Source organism: Erpetoichthys calabaricus, chromosome 2 (assembly GCF_900747795.2).
Source record: "Erpetoichthys calabaricus chromosome 2, fErpCal1.3, whole genome shotgun sequence".
Lineage (NCBI taxonomy): Eukaryota > Metazoa > Chordata > Cladistia > Polypteriformes > Polypteridae > Erpetoichthys > Erpetoichthys calabaricus.
Window position 1 is genome coordinate 244,388,373 of NC_041395.2, and position 17,901 is coordinate 244,406,273.

Below are 17,901 nucleotides of genomic sequence, written 5' to 3' on the forward strand. Positions count from 1 at the left end.
TGGAGGCTGTGAAAAACTGGTCTGGTCTGACAACACAGTGGCACTATACAAGAAGGGTTAGATCAGACTGTACAGTACTTGCTAAGGAGACTCAGGTCTTTTGATGTGTGCAGCAAAATGCTGGAAATGTTTCACCAGTCCATAGTAGCCAGTGTGTTGTTCTACAATGCAGTCTCCTGGGGAAGCATCATGAGCACAAAAGATGCACAATGCCTAAACAAACTTATCAGGAAATCTTGCTTCATCATAGGGGAAGCTTGGACACACTGGAAGCTGTTGTGGAAAACCGGATGGTGGCAAAGTTGAATGCCTTCCAGTGCTCTCTTAGAGTACTTTTAGCCACAGGCGGCGGATTCCACCAGAGTTTGCCAATAACAGCATTTGGGGCACTTTCTACTCACTGTTATCAGGCAGTTCAATGCTTCCTCCTGATGTACATGTTTGCCTTCTGGGAGGTACCACAAGCATCTACAGGGTTTTCACCCTTCGAATTATTATACGGTAGACAGACTTGAGGACTACTCGACCTGATGCAGGAGGGCTGGGCGAAGAAAAATGCGTCCCCCTTCACAACACAGTTGAGTATGCCACTGAACTCAGGGATCGCTTTGAGAGACTACATCCCGCTACCTCAAGTTCAGCCCGGGGGTCAGGTTATGGTGCTTATACCAAAAGCCACTCCAAGTGCCTTGTACACTGCTGAAACTCTGTAAGTTTCTTCAGACACCGAACAATTAAATTATGGGGATAAACTCAATCCCCGGCAGAAGGAGGACCTGAGGGCTGTTGCCCGATTGCCCGAGATATTGTCACAGAACCTAGAGTGGTTGTCTTGGAACTGTTTTACTGCCAAGGCAGTGAGAGTTAGAGATACAATGAATGCTGTAGATGGGTGTAATAGAGGCCAGTCACAGTCCATTGTCTATTCTGACTGTGTTAAACCACGAGTTGGATGGGAGTTGGAGATATTGTAACAACTTCCACTAGTTTAACCAGGTTTCCCAATTTGGCGCGTATCCCATGTCGAGGTTGGACAATCTCCTGGAGCGTCTTGGTAGCACCAGGTACCTACCCACCCTCGATATGACGAAAGGCTACTGGCAGATCCCTCACTGCAGTGACTCTGCTCCCAATGAAACTGATTCCTGAGCCTCCAGCCACATAAATTCTGGATACAGCACCGGCACGGGACTCATGCCAACACTGATACCCTCCCCTGAGTCCTCACAGTTGAGTCCAGAGGGGCAAGCAGACCTAAGTTAAATGGGGGGGGGGGGGGTCATACATGTGAGGCAGAGAACTCCTTCACAGGCTCCATCAAGTTAAGCAATAACCCACCGGGATGAGAGAGGGGGGCTACCACTAACTCTGCCTTCTCCTATATTAAATACATATACAGTATCTATCTCTATTATATAAAAAATTTTGGGTCAAGACGTGATCATCTCAGAGAGACACTTTGAAGTCCTGTGAGACTACTTGCATGTCACGCCTACTTACAATTTGTCGGAGACACTTTAACGTCCCGCGAGTCAAGGAAGTGAGACAAAAGGACAGTGCTGCACAGGCTTCTAAATGATCATCGCGCAGCGCGACATGCAGATCACACAGCATGGCAGCAGCAGCTGCTGTACAGGCTTTTAAATGATCAACGCACAGCGCGACATGCAGATCACGCAGCACGGCAGCAGCAGCTGCTGTACAGGCTTTTAAATGATCGACACACAGTGTGACATGCAGATCACGCAGCTCAGTAGCAGCTAGCAGCTGATGTGTCCGCATTTCCATAGCGTGCGTGCCCCCCATTTACAACGCGAGCGGCAGAGACACGAAGTGGCTAGAGTGAAGCGCGCCCCCAGAGGTGGGAGTTGTGGGGTTGCGAGCGAAGCGAGTAGGGGGCACAGCTCCCTAGTGCTGTGTGTGTGTATATATTATACTGTATATATATATATATATATATATATATATATATATATATATATATATATATATATATATATATATATATATATATATATATATATATATATATATATATATCCCCTTTTGAATTTATAAGTCTGCCCACTTACAAAGAAAGTTTTATGGTAGTTTCATTTTAATGGAGAGAGACAGAATATCAACCAATAATCCAGGAAAAAAAAAACATTACATAAAAGTTATAAATTAATTTGCAGGTCATTGAGATAAATAAGTATTTGATCTCTTACAACCAGGCAAGAATTCTGGCTCCCACAGATTGGCTGTGTGCCCAATTACAATCAATCGATCGATCAATTACAGATACTTCTGATCTCAACTCGTTATGTGTATAAAGCACACCTCTCCACAGAATCAATTTCTTCTATTCTAACCTCTCCACCAGGGACAAGACTGTAGACCTGCACAAGGCTGGAATGGGTTACAAGACCATCAGCAAGAAGGTTAGTGAGAAGGTGACAACTGTTGGTGCAATTATTCAGAAATGGAAGAAATATAAAATGACCATCTATCGCCATTGGTCTGGAGCTCCATGCAAGATCTTGCCTCATGGAGTGAGGATGATCATGAGAAAGGTGAGGGATAAGCTGATCTGAAGGCATCTAGGACCACAGTCACCAAGAACACCATTGGTAACACACTATGCCGGAATGGATTGAAATCTTGCAGCACCCGCAAGGTCCCCCTGCTCAAGAATAGTGGGAACACCATAGTGTGGACTGAACGCAGCTGCCTTCACTGTGATCGACTGGGACATCTGGCTCAGGAATGCCACCTCCTACCTGCGCAAACAATCTATCGGTATGGCCCAGGTATGCGGCTCTCAAGTTTCCCCCAAGATGTTAAAGGAGAACAATTCTAAGGTCTCTATTACATTGGCCAGAAGGGAATGGTAGCAACCACTGTGTAGTCCGCAATGACTTGCTCCGGCAGGCCCCTTATAAGACCACAGAAAAAGTGAACATCCGCTGTGTCCATGGGGACATTAAAACATACAAGACTATATTACTCCCTTTGAAATTTAAAAGGAAGAACTTTTAAGGTTTGAACCTCCATATCAGACACCTCATCCTTTCCACTCCTAATAGGAAAAAGGAATGCCATTTTCCCCATGGGTCTTGGCCGCCTTGGCCTTCACCCATAGTGGATAGAGAGGGGCTCACCGAAGCCAAGGTCAATCAAGGAACCAGGTTTGAAATTGAAACAGAGTTGTCCAGCAAGGTGGGAGGCGAATACTCAAGTGAAGACCCGGGACAGCTGGCAGACTTTTCCACACCCTCACACCCACCAACAGCCTCCCCAGACCAGACATTCAATATGGACCCAGAAAAAAACGAAGTAGCAGTGGGAAGTGAGTGTGATGCTGCATCAAACACGGAGGAAGCAGAGACCACCATCCACACGAAGTTTGCTCGCTTGGTACTGCAAGCGAACTAAATCCGTTAAGTACTTCTTTCATGAAAAGCGTACAGACATACAGACAGACATTGGATTTTATATATACAGTGGAACCTCGGTTTATGAACGTCTCTGAACACGTACAAAAGTTCACCAAACTTTTGCATCTATTCACGACCACACACTCGGTATACAAACAAGCCAGTTTCCCTTTCGGTTGGTGCGCGCCGATGATTTCTGCACGTGTTCAGTCTCTCCCTGTGCAGCGAGTGACAGAGAGCGCGACAGAGACACACACACACGCGCACAAGAGAGACACACACGTGAGAGAGACACACGCGTGCGCGAGAGAGACACACACACACGCACACAAGAAAGACACACACACGCGAGCGAGAGAGAGAGCGAGCGAGAGAATGGGCTGGCCGCATAAGGCAGTTAACACTAGAATTACCAGAGCCTACGAAAAAACTCGTATATCCGGCCCACCTTAAATCGCTTCTTAAATCCGTTCACACCTCTCCGCCAGCATCCTTTGTCCTCTAAATGTGCTGATAAAAGACAAGCTGCCAGCAGCCGGCTATTCCATCCCCCCACCGACTTAGAACGTGAGCGCACTTTTCCCAGCTCTTGCCTTGATTGATTATCTGGGAGTGAAGTGGAGTTTTACAGTGGAAATAATAGATCGTTATTCTAAAGTAATCTGTGTAAACACATTGTTAAAACAGAAACTTTGTCATATTTTAGTAATAAATGTTACAAAATGTAGTAGGCATAAACTATAGAATGTGTAAAGCCCGAGTTCCAAAGATCAAATAAACACTTTCACAAAAGCTTCAAGGATGGTACAACAGCCTCCGTGGCGTAGCGCGTTAAGATTTGCCTCTTAGAGCACAACAGCTGACTGCTGACTCAGATCGGGGGGAGGGGTGATGTTAGAGCGCCTGAGCTTATTCAGTGCTGCAGGAACAATGCACGTTGATCTTTTTTTTTCTTTCAGTACATGTGCCTTCCCTGTTTATTTATATATCTCTGCCTGTCTGTCTCTCTATTACGCAGTGCTCGTCTGTCTGTGTGTTATGGATCTTAAAAATAACAGTTATAAGGACAGTTGTTCCTGTTAATTGCAGTCTCAATTGTTAAAAAAATATTTTAAAAGGAGCATCCCACATGAAAATATAACGATCTCATTAACTGACAGTGCATACCAATTTATAAATTTTATGTCCGTTTGAGGTTAAAAAGAAAAAAAAAAAAAAGCAACATTTCATCCCCAGCGGGGAATCGAACTCAGGTCTGTGAGGCAGCAGAGCTGTTGTGCTCTAAGAGGCAAATCTTAACGCGCTACGCCACAGAGGCTGTTGTATCATCTTTGAAGCTTTTGTGAAAGTGTTTATTTGATCTTTGGAACTCGGGCTTTACACATTCTATAGTTTATGCCTACTACATTTTGTAACATTTATTACTAAAATATGACAAAGTTTCTGTTTTAACAATGTGTTTACACAGATTACTTTAGAATAACGATCTATTATTTCCACTGTAAAACTCCACTTCACTCCTAGATAATCAATCAAGGCAAGAGCTGGGAAAAGTGCGCTCACGTTCTAAGTCGGTGGGGGGATGGAATAGCCGGCTGCTGGCAGCTTGTCTTTTATCAGCACATTTAGAGGACAAAGGATGCTGGCGGAGAGGTGTGAATGGATTTAAAAAGCGATTTAAGGTGGGCCGGATATACGAGTTTTTTCGTAGGCTCTGGTAATTCTAGTGTTAAAGAATGCACTGGGCTTATTTTTAAAAAGACTGACTCGAGCATTGTTTTAACCTCTGTGGTGCCCGGCGGGCGTCCATGCCCGGCCGGGACGCCTAGGAGGAGTGGAGGAGGGCTTGTGCCTCCTCCAGGACACGAGGGGGCATCCTCCCTGGTTGTATTGGGGGCCACGGGTACACAGCTTGGAAGCTCTACCCTGTAGGGGCCCGTGGCCACCGCCAGGGGGTGCCCTGATGCCTTGGGGACCCTGGACCCCAGCGCTTCCGCCACACCAGGAAGTGCTGGGGGGAAGAGAAGAGGGAACACCCGGAGTGCTTCCGGGTACACAGCCGACACTTCCGCCACACTGGGGAGTGTCGGTGGAAGATTGCCGGGGAGCACCTGGAGCACATCCGGGTGTAGATAAAAGGGGCCGCCTCCCTTCAGTCGGAGACAAGAGTCGGGAGGAAGAAGGATGACGTCAAGAGGAGGACAAAGAGGCGGCCTGAAGAAGGCATTGTGTTGTGGCCAGGACTTTGGGGTCTTTGGGGCTTGTGAGCACAGTAAGGACAATGTAAATAATTATGTAAATAAACGTGTGTTGGGTGACTTGAGCGTGTCTGCCTGTCTGTGTCCGAGCCAGTCTCCACAATGGCATCCCAGATGGGACGATCTGCCTGTTACAAGGCAGGGAATCCCTGCTAAAAATAATTTTGTGGACGGCTCGGCGCAGCAGGCGAGCCCACACACGTACCGCAGGAGCGGTGTGCCTACAACCCCGCGTGAGAGACTCCACACGCAGACCGCTAACGGGCCGCAGTCACAAGGTTCCCTCCTGGTGCGGCGGAAGACCGACGGGCCATACCTGAGTGCAGCGGGCTCCAGGGAGTGTGCTGTCGCTGACAGCGCCTGGGACGGCGCGAGGTCGAAGGAGGCCACGCTGAGGCAGCTGCTTCAGTCAGACGGGACCGGACAGGTAAGTTCTCTGCTTGCCGGCAGCCAGCCCTGTGGGGCTGCGCGTGTTTTGTGTGCTTTAGGCAGGGGCTGTCCGGGTCTGCGTCGGTGGCAGACTCGCGCTGATCTGCGGGGCTTTCTGGAAGCGGCAGCAGCAGCAGAGGCTGCAGGAAGGGAGACGCTGCAGCGCAGAGGGTCGGCTCGTCATCGCAACAGGAGGAGAAGAGCCAAAATGGCCGCGGACCGGAAGTCCCTCCCCGTGACAGGCACGGGATTGGCCGGTGTGTCCGGTAAGCCCGCCGATGATTGGATGGAGGCGGGCACAAGGAGTGTCAATCCCGGGCTAAAGAAGGACCCGACGGGGCCTGTGGGAAGGCCCCTCAGAGAGCAGCCGGCGGATATGCCTGACAAAAAGGTAGGGCAACTGCCGACTGACTCACTGTGCTTGTCAGTGGCTCTGCGGGAGCTGGAGGAATGCCTGCAGCCCGCAGAGTCACTTTTACAGGTGATGTGCGTCCTCCGTAGAGGATTGAAGGAGCTGGAGGTGAAGGCGGCCACGTCCGTGATTGACGCTGCGACAGTGGGCGGATCGGCACGGTGCTGGAGGCTTCAGCCGGAGGGACGCGGCGGGGACGGTAAGTGAGACCGCCCCCGTACAGAGAAAGGGAGATCCTACCGATGGGGACCGTGATTTTAGTGATCGGGACCATGTCGGTAGGTCTCCGACAGCGGATGCCACCGTACAGGCTGCTCGCGTGGTGAGGGGAGTAACAGCGAGAGGGCAGGGCGGACAGGGGCTGACAAGTGCCCTGGGTCCTAGTGCCCGACGCCCCGAGCCCGCGGCAGTCTCCCGTCGCTCTGCAGGGACGCAGACGGGAATGGGGCTGCGCGTTTGTCATGCGCAGACTCAAACTGTCAGGGCGTCCAAGAGGGAAAGGAGGGATCGAGGGCTGAGTGCCGATTCCTCCAACATGAAGGGACGTGCTGCTGGGTGCGCACGTCCAGTGAAGGGCCACTCCCCAGAGCCAGTGGAAGGGAGAGAAAAGCAGGCAGTCCCGTCAGCTAGAGGGACACGCAACCCGCGGAAAAGGTTCCGAACAGGCAAGTTCCGGGGTCCTTGTAAAAGGGGGGAGCGCTGCCAGTGTGTGGCACAGAGGGACGCCAGGGAAGGGTGTCCAGGCAGCGGCTCTGCCCCTGTGTTTCTGTGTGTTGCAGGATTGGGCCCGGGACGAGCAGTAGGACCTGCTTCATGGGAAGCCGACTCTCATCAGATGGACCGTCTGGCCGGACGACATTACGCTGGCGATGGGGCAGCCTCTCAACCAGCGGAGGCTGCGAAGGCACGAGCAGCACTAAACAGCGGGGTGAGGAGATCTCGGAGGGGGTGCCGAAGAAGAGAGTTCCAGGGTGCCGGATTGGACCCTGGACAGAGAGTAGGACCCACTTCGGGGTCAAGCCGCCCTAACGGGGTGTGTCGCTCGGACCAACGGGTCTTCGCTGGCGATGGGGCACTGTGGTGCCCGGCGGGCGTCCATGCCTGGCCAGGACGCCTAGGAGGAGTGGAGGAGGGCTTGTGCCTCCTCCAGGACATGAGGGGGCATCCTCCCTGGTTGTATTGGGGGCCACGGGTACAGAGCTTGGAAGCTCTACCCTGTAGGGGCCCGTGGCCACCGCCAGGGGGTGCCCTGATGCCTTGGGGACCCTGGACCCCAGCGCTTCCGCCACACCAGGAAGTGCTGGGGGGAAGAGAAGAGGGAACACCCGGAGTGCTTCCGGGTACACAGCCGACACTTCCGCCACACTGGGGAGTGTCGGTGGAAGATTGCCGGGGAGCACCTGGAGCACATCCGGGTGTAGATAAAAGGGGCCGCCTCCCTTCAGTCGGAGACAAGAGTCGGGAGGAAGAAGGATGACGTCAAGAAGAGGACAAAGAGGCGGCCTGAAGAAGGCATTGTGTTGTGGCCAGGACTTTGGGGTCTTTGGGGCTTGTGAGCACAGTAAGGACAATGTAAATAATTATGTAAATAAACGTGTGTTGGGTGACTTGAGCTTGTCTGCCTGTCTGTGTCCGAGCCAGTCTCCACACCTCGTTGTATTTAATGAAGACTATTTTCTATTGGATTTTAACCTCCACTTCACTTATGTTTACAGCGATCGGTTCGTAGCGTGCATTGTTACTTTTCTTGGTTGTTTATTAAATTATGGATTTTTCAAATGTTCATTTTTTTCCCTGTGCTTAAAACTCATTAAAAAAAAAGTGTTTTTAGTGAGCGGTTTGTAGCACTATAGCGCGAACACTTGCAATGTTAGTTTTCTCTGTTGTTCAGGGTTTTCTCAGTGTTATTCAATGTTTTACATTTAGTTTACTATTATGCTGTGCATTCTATGGTATAATTAACTATACTTGTTCTTAAAAGTCTTTAAAAAAAATATATTTACATACAGTTCGTACGGTCTGGGACTGATTAATTGTATTTACATACAATTCTATGGGGGAAATTACTTCAGGTCACGACCAAATCGGGTTACGACCAGAGTTTTGGAACGAATTACGGTTGTGACCCGAGGTTCCACTGTATATTATATATATATATATATATATATATATATATATATATATATACAGTATATATATATATATAGAGAGAGAGAGAGAGACATATATATTGTGACGCATGAGTCACTGCCTTGCACCCCAAAACACAAGGCTGAGTCTCAGTACTTTAGCAAAACCAGCTTTATTCAGCTTGAAACAGGAACAGCACGGTTATTAATTGTAGTGGGATCCACCACTCTCCTATACACAGACACAGCAATCAGGCAGGGGTGTGGCCAGGTTAATGGCCAAGTAATACTGTTCCCTGCATTTATAACGTTCCTTGCATCACCCATCGATGACAGTGCTTATAGCGTGACCACGGTTGGCTTGGATTTGCTTTCACGGCAAATATAAATATAAATACACACAGCATGTACACAGTTCTAAATGTAATTGTACTCATATATCGCACACAATTAACATACGTGTTTATCACAAGTCAGTCAGTCATTGTCCAACCCGCTATATCCTAACACAGGGTGACGGGGGGTCTGCTGGAGCCATTCCCAGCCAGCACAGGGCGCAAGGCAGGAACAAACCCGGGCAGGGCGCCAGCCCACCGCAGTACATGTTTATTTAAGGAAAAAAAATATGTTTACTACAGAACATCACCCTCTTATCACTAAGTCAAAATGAAATGTGTCAGATAAAAAATGTCAAAAAACAAATCTTCTAACCCATGAGGTGTATCAAAGCCTTCCCACCCAATTAAGATCAAAAATGACTACCCAAATTGTCATAAATCCAGTATAAAATCAAACATACAAACTGTCCATTTCATACTTTGTATTGTGGCAAAAGAATGTAAGCAGCTAGTACAAAGATACAAAGATTTTTTCCTTCCCAGATATACAAGGAAGACAGCTCATGCATGAAGTTGTTGAGCTGAAGGAAACTGACAGCTTTATATGTCTTTCTACCACTAAATGTGGTTCAGTTATTAATTGCTTCTCATCAAATGTACAGTGCATCCGGAAAGTATTCACAGCGCATCACTTTTTCCACATTTTGTTATGTTACAGCCTTATTCCAAAATGGATTAAATTCATTTTTTTCCTCAGAATTCTACACACAACACCCCATAATGACAACGTGAAAAAAGTTTACTTGAGGTTTTTGCAGATTTATTAAAAATACAAAAACTGAGAAATCACATGTACATAAGTATTCACAGCCTTTGCTCAATACTTTGTCGATGCACCTTTGGCAGCAATTACAGCCTCAAGTCTTTTTGAACATGATGCCACAAGCTTGGCACACCTATCCTTGGCCAGTTTTGCCCATTCCTCTTTGCAGCACCTCTCAAGCTTCATCAGGTTGGATGGGAAGCGTCGGTGCACAGCCATTTTAAGATCTCTCCAGAGATGTTCAATCGGATTCAAGTCTGGGCTCTGGCTGGGCCACTCAAGGACATTCACAGAGTTGTCCTGAAGCCACTCCTTTGATATCTTGGCTGTGTGCTTAGGGTCGTTGTCCTGCTGAAAGATGAACCGTCGCCCCAGTCTGAGGTCAAGAGCGCTCTGGAGTAGGTTTTCATCCAGGATGTCTCTGTACATTTCTGCAGTCATCTTTCCCTTTATCCTGAGTATCCTGAGTTCCTGCCAATAAAAAACATCCCCACAGCATGATGCTGCCACCACCATGCTTCACTGTAGGGATGGTATTGGCCTGGTGATGAGTGGTACCTGGTTTCCTCCAAACGTGACGCCTGGCATTCACACCAAAGAGTTCAATCTTTGTCTCATCAGACCAGAGAATTTTCTTTCTCATGGTCTGAGAGTCCTTCAGGTGCCTTTTGGCAAACTCCAGGCGGGCTGCCATGTGCCTTTTACTAAGGAGTGGCTTCCGTCTGGCCACTCTACCATACAGGTCTGATTGGTGGATTGCTGCAGAGATGGTTGTCCTTCTGGAAGGTTCTCCTCTCTCCACAGAGGACCTCTGGAGGTCTGACCTCAGTGGCCATCAGGTTCTTGGTCACCTCCCTGACTAAGGCCCTTCTCCCCCGATCGCTCAGTTTAGATGGCCGGCCAGCTCTAGGAAGAGTCCTGGTGGTTTTGAACTTCATCCACTTACAGATGATGGAGGCCACTGTGCTCATTGGGACCTTCAAGGCAGCAGAAATTTTTCTGTAACCTTCCCAAGATTTGTGCCTCGAGACAATCCTGTCTCGGAGGTCTACAGACAATTCCTTTGACTTCATGCTTGGTTTGTGCTCTGACATGAACTGTCAACTGTGGGACCTTATATAGACAGGTGTGTGCCTTTCCAAATCATGTCCAGTCAACTGAATTTACCACAGGTGGACTCCAATTAAGCTGCAGAAACATCTCAAGGATGATCAGGGGAAACAGGATGCACCTGAGCTCAATTTTGAGCTTCATGGCAAAGGCTGTGAATACTTATGTACATGTGCTTTCTCAATTTTTTTATTTTTAATAAATTTGCAAAAACCTCAAGTAAACTTTTTTCATGTTGTCATTATGGGGTGTTGTGTGTAGAATTCTGAGAAAAAAAATTAATTTAATCCATTTTGGAATAAGGCTGTAACATAACAAAATGTGGAAAAAGTGCTGCGCTGTGAAAACTTTCCGGATGCACTGTATGTCAGTAAGAAAAGTACATTCAAATATGGCTTTCCATGTGAGCTACACATACCTGTGGGTTCACATAAGCAATAAACTGGACTGGTCTGACAACAGAGTTGTGTGATACAAGAAGGGCCAGAGCAGGCTCTACTTCCTAAGGAGACTCAATTTATTCTGATGCATGTAGCAAGGCTCTGGAAATGTTTTATTACTCCATAATAGCCAGTGTGTTGATCTAGGCTGCAGTCCCCTGGGGAAGCAACTTGAACTCAAAACAAGCACAATACCTGAACAAAACTTTTCAAGAAAGCCTTCTTGATAAAGGTGTGGACCCTGGACATACTATAACCTGTTGTGGAAAAGCATGGTGGCAAAACTTGATCATGAAAATACTCTACAACCCTCCTAATCTGATATACCCATGTAAGTACAAAGTACCCATGTACTTTGGCAAAATATACAATTTCTACAATATATTCAATATGAAATGTTTTCTGCAAGTTTAAGGCCATCAAAAATGTGTTTGAACTTGTGTCTGAGTTAGAGGACTGGTATGTTTAAATATAAAATAGTCAATCAGCTATAAAGTTAATATTTAGCAAGTGTCAACCATGTCAAAAATATATAGAACTGACTGGAAGATATTGGTGTACTGCAGTGTCATGGTGCCTGAATGCCATGCATGCTATAATAAAATAAAAATATCCAGCAATCGGTGGGCCGTTAATAGTAATATGTGCTAGAGACATTACTATTCCTAATTTACAGGTTTATATGGTCACAATTGGTTGTTTCATCCATCCATCCATCCTCTTCCACTTATCCGAGATCGGGTCACGGGGGCAGAAGCTTGAGCAGAGATGCCCAGACTTCCCTCTCCCCGGCCACTTCTTCTAGCTCTTCTGGGGGAATCCCGAGGCGTTCCCAGGCCAGCCAGGAGACATAGTCCCTCCAGCGTGTCCTGGGTCTTCCCCGGGGCCTCCTCCTGGCTAGACGTGCCCAGAACACCTCACCAGGGAGGCATCCAGGAGGCATCCTGATCAGATGCCTGAGCCACCTCATCTGACTCCTCTCAATGCGGAGGAGCAGCGGCCCATAGCTCATGACCATAGGTATGGGTAGGAACGTAGATCGACTGGTAAGTTGAGAGCTTTGCCTTACAGCTCAGCTCCTTTTCACCACGACAGACCAATGCAGAGCCCACATCACTGCGGACGCTGCACCGATCCGCCTGTCGATCTCACGCTCCATTCTTCCCTCACTCGTGAACAAGTCCTTGAAATACTTGAACTCCTCCACTTTGGGCAGGATCTCGCCCCCAACCCTGAGAGGGCACTCCACCCTTTTCCAGCTGAGTACCATGGTCTCGGATTTGGAGGTGCTGATTCCCATCCCAGCTGCGAACCGATCCAGAGAGAGCTGAAGATCATGGCCTGATGAAGCAAACAGGACAACATCATCTGCAAAAAGCAGTGACTCAATCCTGAGTCCACCAAACCAGACCCACTCAACACCCTGGCTGCGCCTAGAAATTCTGTCCATAAAAGTTATGAACAGAATCGGTGACAAAGGGCAGCCATGGCGGAGTCCAGCTCTCACTAGAAACGGGTTCAACTTACTGCCAGCAATGCGGACCAAGCTCTGACACCAGTTGTACAGGGACAGAACAGCCCTTATCAGGGGGTCCGGTACCCCATACTCCCGGAGCACCCCCCACAGGATTCCCAGAGGGACACGGTCGAACACCTTTTCTAAGTACACAAAACACATGTAGACTGGTTGGGCAAACTCCCATGCACCCTCCAGGACACTGCTAAGGGTGTAGAGCTGGTCCACTGTTCGGCGACCAGGACAGAAACCAAAATTCAATTCAAGCAGGGATCAAATACCAAAATAACAAGGAAGAATTTCTGGTAGGCTTACTCAATCTTGGATAGTTTGGAGCTCATGAAGAGCGAGCTTTATATAGTCGTTCTTAAGACATCATTAAGGTAACACATGATGGAAGCATTATGTAGGCAACAGGCAACACAAAGCCCTCAAAATGTCTGTGGCCATTACCAAAACAAGGTGGTGCAGAAAAAAATATTAAATCAACAACTTTTAAATAAACAATAAGTAAAAATCAAAAATGGATTATCTGGGAAAGAAAAACCCAAATTAGAGAAAAAGATCTCTTTTTTTTAGGGAAACTCTTAAAAAATAAACAATCACAATCTATACTATATGGAAAAATTGTATGTTCTATATACTTTATAGAAAATTGTGCGGTTTCAGAATAGGCAATGCTAGTCAAGTCATTTATTAACTTTTTATTGTTAGTTATTGCGCACTGATATTAATCTAATAAACCAAACTTCAAGGTGACCCATGTGTTGAAACCATAAAATGTACTGTATTGAAGGGTAACCAGTGATTTCTTCCAAATTAACAGCAAGATCAGAAAAATGGATTTATGACAAAAAGGAAATGTATCTTACCATTGATTTTTTTTAACTTTTAGAACAAGCTGCCCATTTGCTGTTAAAAGTAGCTTCCTTTTCAGAAATGCATAAAATAATATATAAAATGATGGGCTAATGTAACTATTACAGAACCTAACCACAAAAGCTAAAACACACTGTAGCAAAAAATAAAGAAGAGATTATGCTCATATCCCTTGTCACATCATCAATTGTGTTTGCCTTGCTAGATACTGAAAATAAACTAAAGACTTTATTAGTTGCCTAAATGTTCACATTCATCAAAATGAAATGATACAGTATAAATAATTTTCAGAACACCAATTATTTATGAAAGTAAATGTCACCAATAAGAAATCATTCAGGGGCTCCTCTCCACTCCATTTCACACCCTCACACAAACAGGTTGGCTGCAAATTCAGGGCCTCCAAGTCAGCAAAATGCAGCTTATCCAGCTGAGCTGAAGTGCCTCTTTCTATTCAAACAACCTTGTGGGCTTCTCACATCTAGTGAAACTACGAAGGTATCACGTTACGCAGTGACACACTCTCAGCCTCAATGTCCCCTCACTATGATATAATAAGTGGCACACTGCTTTGAGATGACAGTAAGCATGGACAACAAGTCAAAATATATAAATGAGGCAGAGTCTCAGAATCTAAATTTATAGATTTCAGAATTACTAAACACCTTAGTAGCTACATCAGTAAAATAAGACCATAATATACATTATTTCAGTTTTGCAATGTATCACATTGTGATTTTTTTTTGTTTGTTAAAGCTTTCTTTAAACATTTTTGTTGTTAATTGCTATTACTATTTCTTTTACTGTGTATGACATACAATCAAAAATGAAAAATATCAGTATTTATTTCTGCTGTACAACATTTTCCTGTAAACATATGTATTGGACCAGGCCATTCAAAACCAAGTACATTAAAACTATGATACACAAATAAAATACAACTTGCTTAATCCACACCCTTAAATGCTAAACACAATTTAATAAACTTGTGTTGGTAATTTCAGTTATACAGAAAATAAGTGATTAATGTTTTGAAAGCAAACATGTCAAAATCTTTGGTAAGTTTCCTTGCTCATAGGATGCAATATTTTCTGTAACTCTTGAATTAAAAATGATACTGCAGGTTGTGTCACACAGCAAAGCAATGCTTTGGTATTATGAGTGCCTCTAGTGGTTGCTGAAGGCAAACCCAATAGCATAATACACAGCAACCCACATATAAATATACTTTGAATCCCCAAGACAACTGCACTATAGTGTATGTCAATAAAGTGGCCCAGTATTCTTACACAGAATAAAATGTAAAATCATCACAGTATACTAAAGTAATATAATTTTTATTGCTAAGCCAAAACAAACTGCTAACAGCTCAACTCTGAATAATTAACAAATAAGAAAAAATTCTACCTGAACATTTGGCAAAGTGAATTGATGGACAACTGGTTCAGGTGAAGAGGGCAGTGGCATCAAAGGAAGAAATGGATCACAAGGAAGTTGCCATCCAGCAACAGCTTGCAGCAGAGGAGGAGGGTGTGGAGATGACACTATGAAAGGAGGAGGGGCGCCACCTATTCTGTAAAGCCCAGATGCAGCTGGGATCATCCAAATCCATGGAGGAGGTTCTCCATTCATCTGCCAGAACTGTGGTTGTCCCTTTAATCTTGGAATAGGGATCATTCTACATCCTACACCCAAAGGACTCAGTGGGTTGCCTTTAAGGAATAGAAATAAAAAAAGGTAAAGAAAATGTGATGATAGGGTTAAAGTAGACAAATAAGTTAGTTTAGTGATGAGGTATTTGCCTAATGAATGTAAGATATTAACATCACAAACATTGCTTTAAAGTAAAGGGCAAAAATACCCCATGACATTATTACACAATTTACAGGAGTTTTACTTAAGAGGATGTTACTTTCAATATGCATCATTTTAAATAATGCATTGTAATCTTTAAATCTGTAACAGAAGAACATATACTGTATATATGTGTAGTGAATACGTACACACCTTGACAAATACACATATAATTATTCAACAAAGCTAAAACTTATTATTAATAATAATAAATATTACTGATTTCGGTAACTGTAGAAAAGTTCAATTCCAGATCTATTTATTCGAAAAAGCAAAGTCCTCGTAGCATGAATTCCTTCGTTTATAATGAATTAAAAATTATTCTACACTCTGCTGATTTAAGCACACTAGGAAGATATTACACGAGAACGCTCTAATTTGTCTTTTCAGACAGAAATTCTTCAGTGACGTGTTTCAAATAATATGCTGCATTTACGTACGATTTTTGGCTTTAACTATAACAAAGCGTTATTCGCTCGGCCTTTCAAATAAGGGAGCTTGTTCAAAAAATCCCCAACATGCCAAACGAAGAGGAAAGCTTCCTAAACCGTTTAAACATGTATGTTCCGTAAAGAAAATGCCAAACTGACTCGTGACACTTGTAATCTAAGCGCTGCATCAGTTCAGCACGTGCACTGTCAGCTCACACGCTTACCCTGACGACTGAACAATTAATGCATCTTCTGAGAAATCTTTGATGATGAAAATCATATCTATATCATACTCATTCCCCAGTATGGAGTTAAATGTCTAGACAATAATATGATATGAATATGCATTGTCATCGCCCCTGTACTCGGAAAAGGTAATTCCTAATAGCAGACCCATCTTAAAAAAAAGGTCAAGCAAGCTCAAATGTCTTGATGCCATAAAACCTCTTGAATTAAACAATGATTTCCCCGTAAGCTGTAAAGTTAACAAAAAGTTATTTCATAAAGATCATAATATAGTATGCTGCAGCCAAGTTTTAATTTCAAGCCGACCGCCGCAATAAACTTACCTTAAATGTGTAGCTTAAGTCACCCAATTAACCCCGTCATTGCACAGTGTCCATTTCTACTTTCGTTCATGGGGATTTACGGAGCATTTTGCAAACTGAAACACAATTTTTAAACCCTCTTCTTGTTTCTTCAAATCGCTTGCAGTATCCCGCTTTCTCAGCACCGTAACACAGATCTGCGGGTGACGGGGTAGCAAATCAAGAAATTAATGATTCCATTATGCATCCCAGTGAAGACTACGAGTGCGGCTTTTTATATCTGTAGATGTCTTCCTTTCAAAAATGGACTCTACAGTTATCCTCTGAAACAGAGCTCTCTGCAGGCACACACGGATTTCAGAGGAGATTCACCAAGCTTTCCACTTCTGCCTTTCTAATCTCTTCTCTCTGAGAAAGTCCGCCGCCTCTCACGGACTAGATCGCGGTGCGCCAACGAGGAGAGAGACTTCGGTGTGGAAGGGGGGAGGGGGGCGTGCCAGGTAACTGCACAGCTATCACGTCCTAGTCGCATGTGCCTTATTCTAATTCAGAGATTCCCTTTTTTTGTGCCAGGCTGTGCTTTCACAGGTGTACCGAGCTGTCGGCGTGCGCCTGGCTGCAGCCGAATGCGCATCTGGAGCACGGAATGGAGACGGTGTGAATGGAAGGATTGGAGAACCGCGCCAACGCAGCCCTCCACCCGAGAGCCCTTTACAATGCCCACGGCAGCGCCTCGCGGAAAGCCCCACGCTTAAATGATAGGCGAGCATCAGTAACCGTGGCTTCCACGAAAATTTGTGGAAAGCAAATATTGATTGTTATGTAATGCATCCTCACTAACTTAAACATATTATGATCTATATGTTTGTTTTTTTCTTTTTAAACTAAAAACTTTATAAGGCACAGTTCAGTGAGTGGAGCAGACGCGTACTTCCTAACGTTATCATTTGACCTTATTAACTTACTTAGAGTCTGTTGTTAAATATGGCATATTTCTGCATAGCTACAGGGAAGTTTTAAATTGACAGCATCAGTATGATTAAAGTGTAACTCTCGCCGCCACAAGAGGGAACCTTACAGCTAACTCTGAGATGAAACACATTGCTGCTGATAAAATGAGAAAGCTTTAGCTTTTATGTTTCTCTCTTCCGTTTATTTCTGGGTTGAGATAAGTGGAAAACTACAGTGAAATTTATGCTTTCATTGTGAAAAAGATGTTAATTCTGTAAACTATAAAGTTACGGATTATTTGCATAACGCTCAATGTCTGTTTACACCCATGAAAGCAATCTTAGTGGGACACACTCACAAATAT

General features: G+C 45.2%; 1 protein-coding gene across 2 annotated transcripts in view; it reads right to left on the reverse strand.

Moving 5' to 3' along the window:
* Positions 1-17,338, reverse strand: part of tcerg1l (transcription elongation regulator 1 like) — a 669,172-nt gene extending 651,834 nt beyond the window's left edge. For both annotated transcript variants that reach the window (XM_051922987.1, XM_051922986.1), the window contains exons 1-2: positions 16,608-17,338; positions 15,161-15,465 (exon numbers count right to left, since the gene is read on the reverse strand). In XM_051922987.1, coding sequence (XP_051778947.1) covers positions 15,161-15,430 — 270 coding nt within the window. In that variant the 5' untranslated portion in view covers positions 15,431-15,465; positions 16,608-17,338. The remainder of the gene's footprint in view (positions 1-15,160; positions 15,466-16,607) is intronic.
* Between the last annotated feature and the right edge of the window lie 563 nt (positions 17,339-17,901).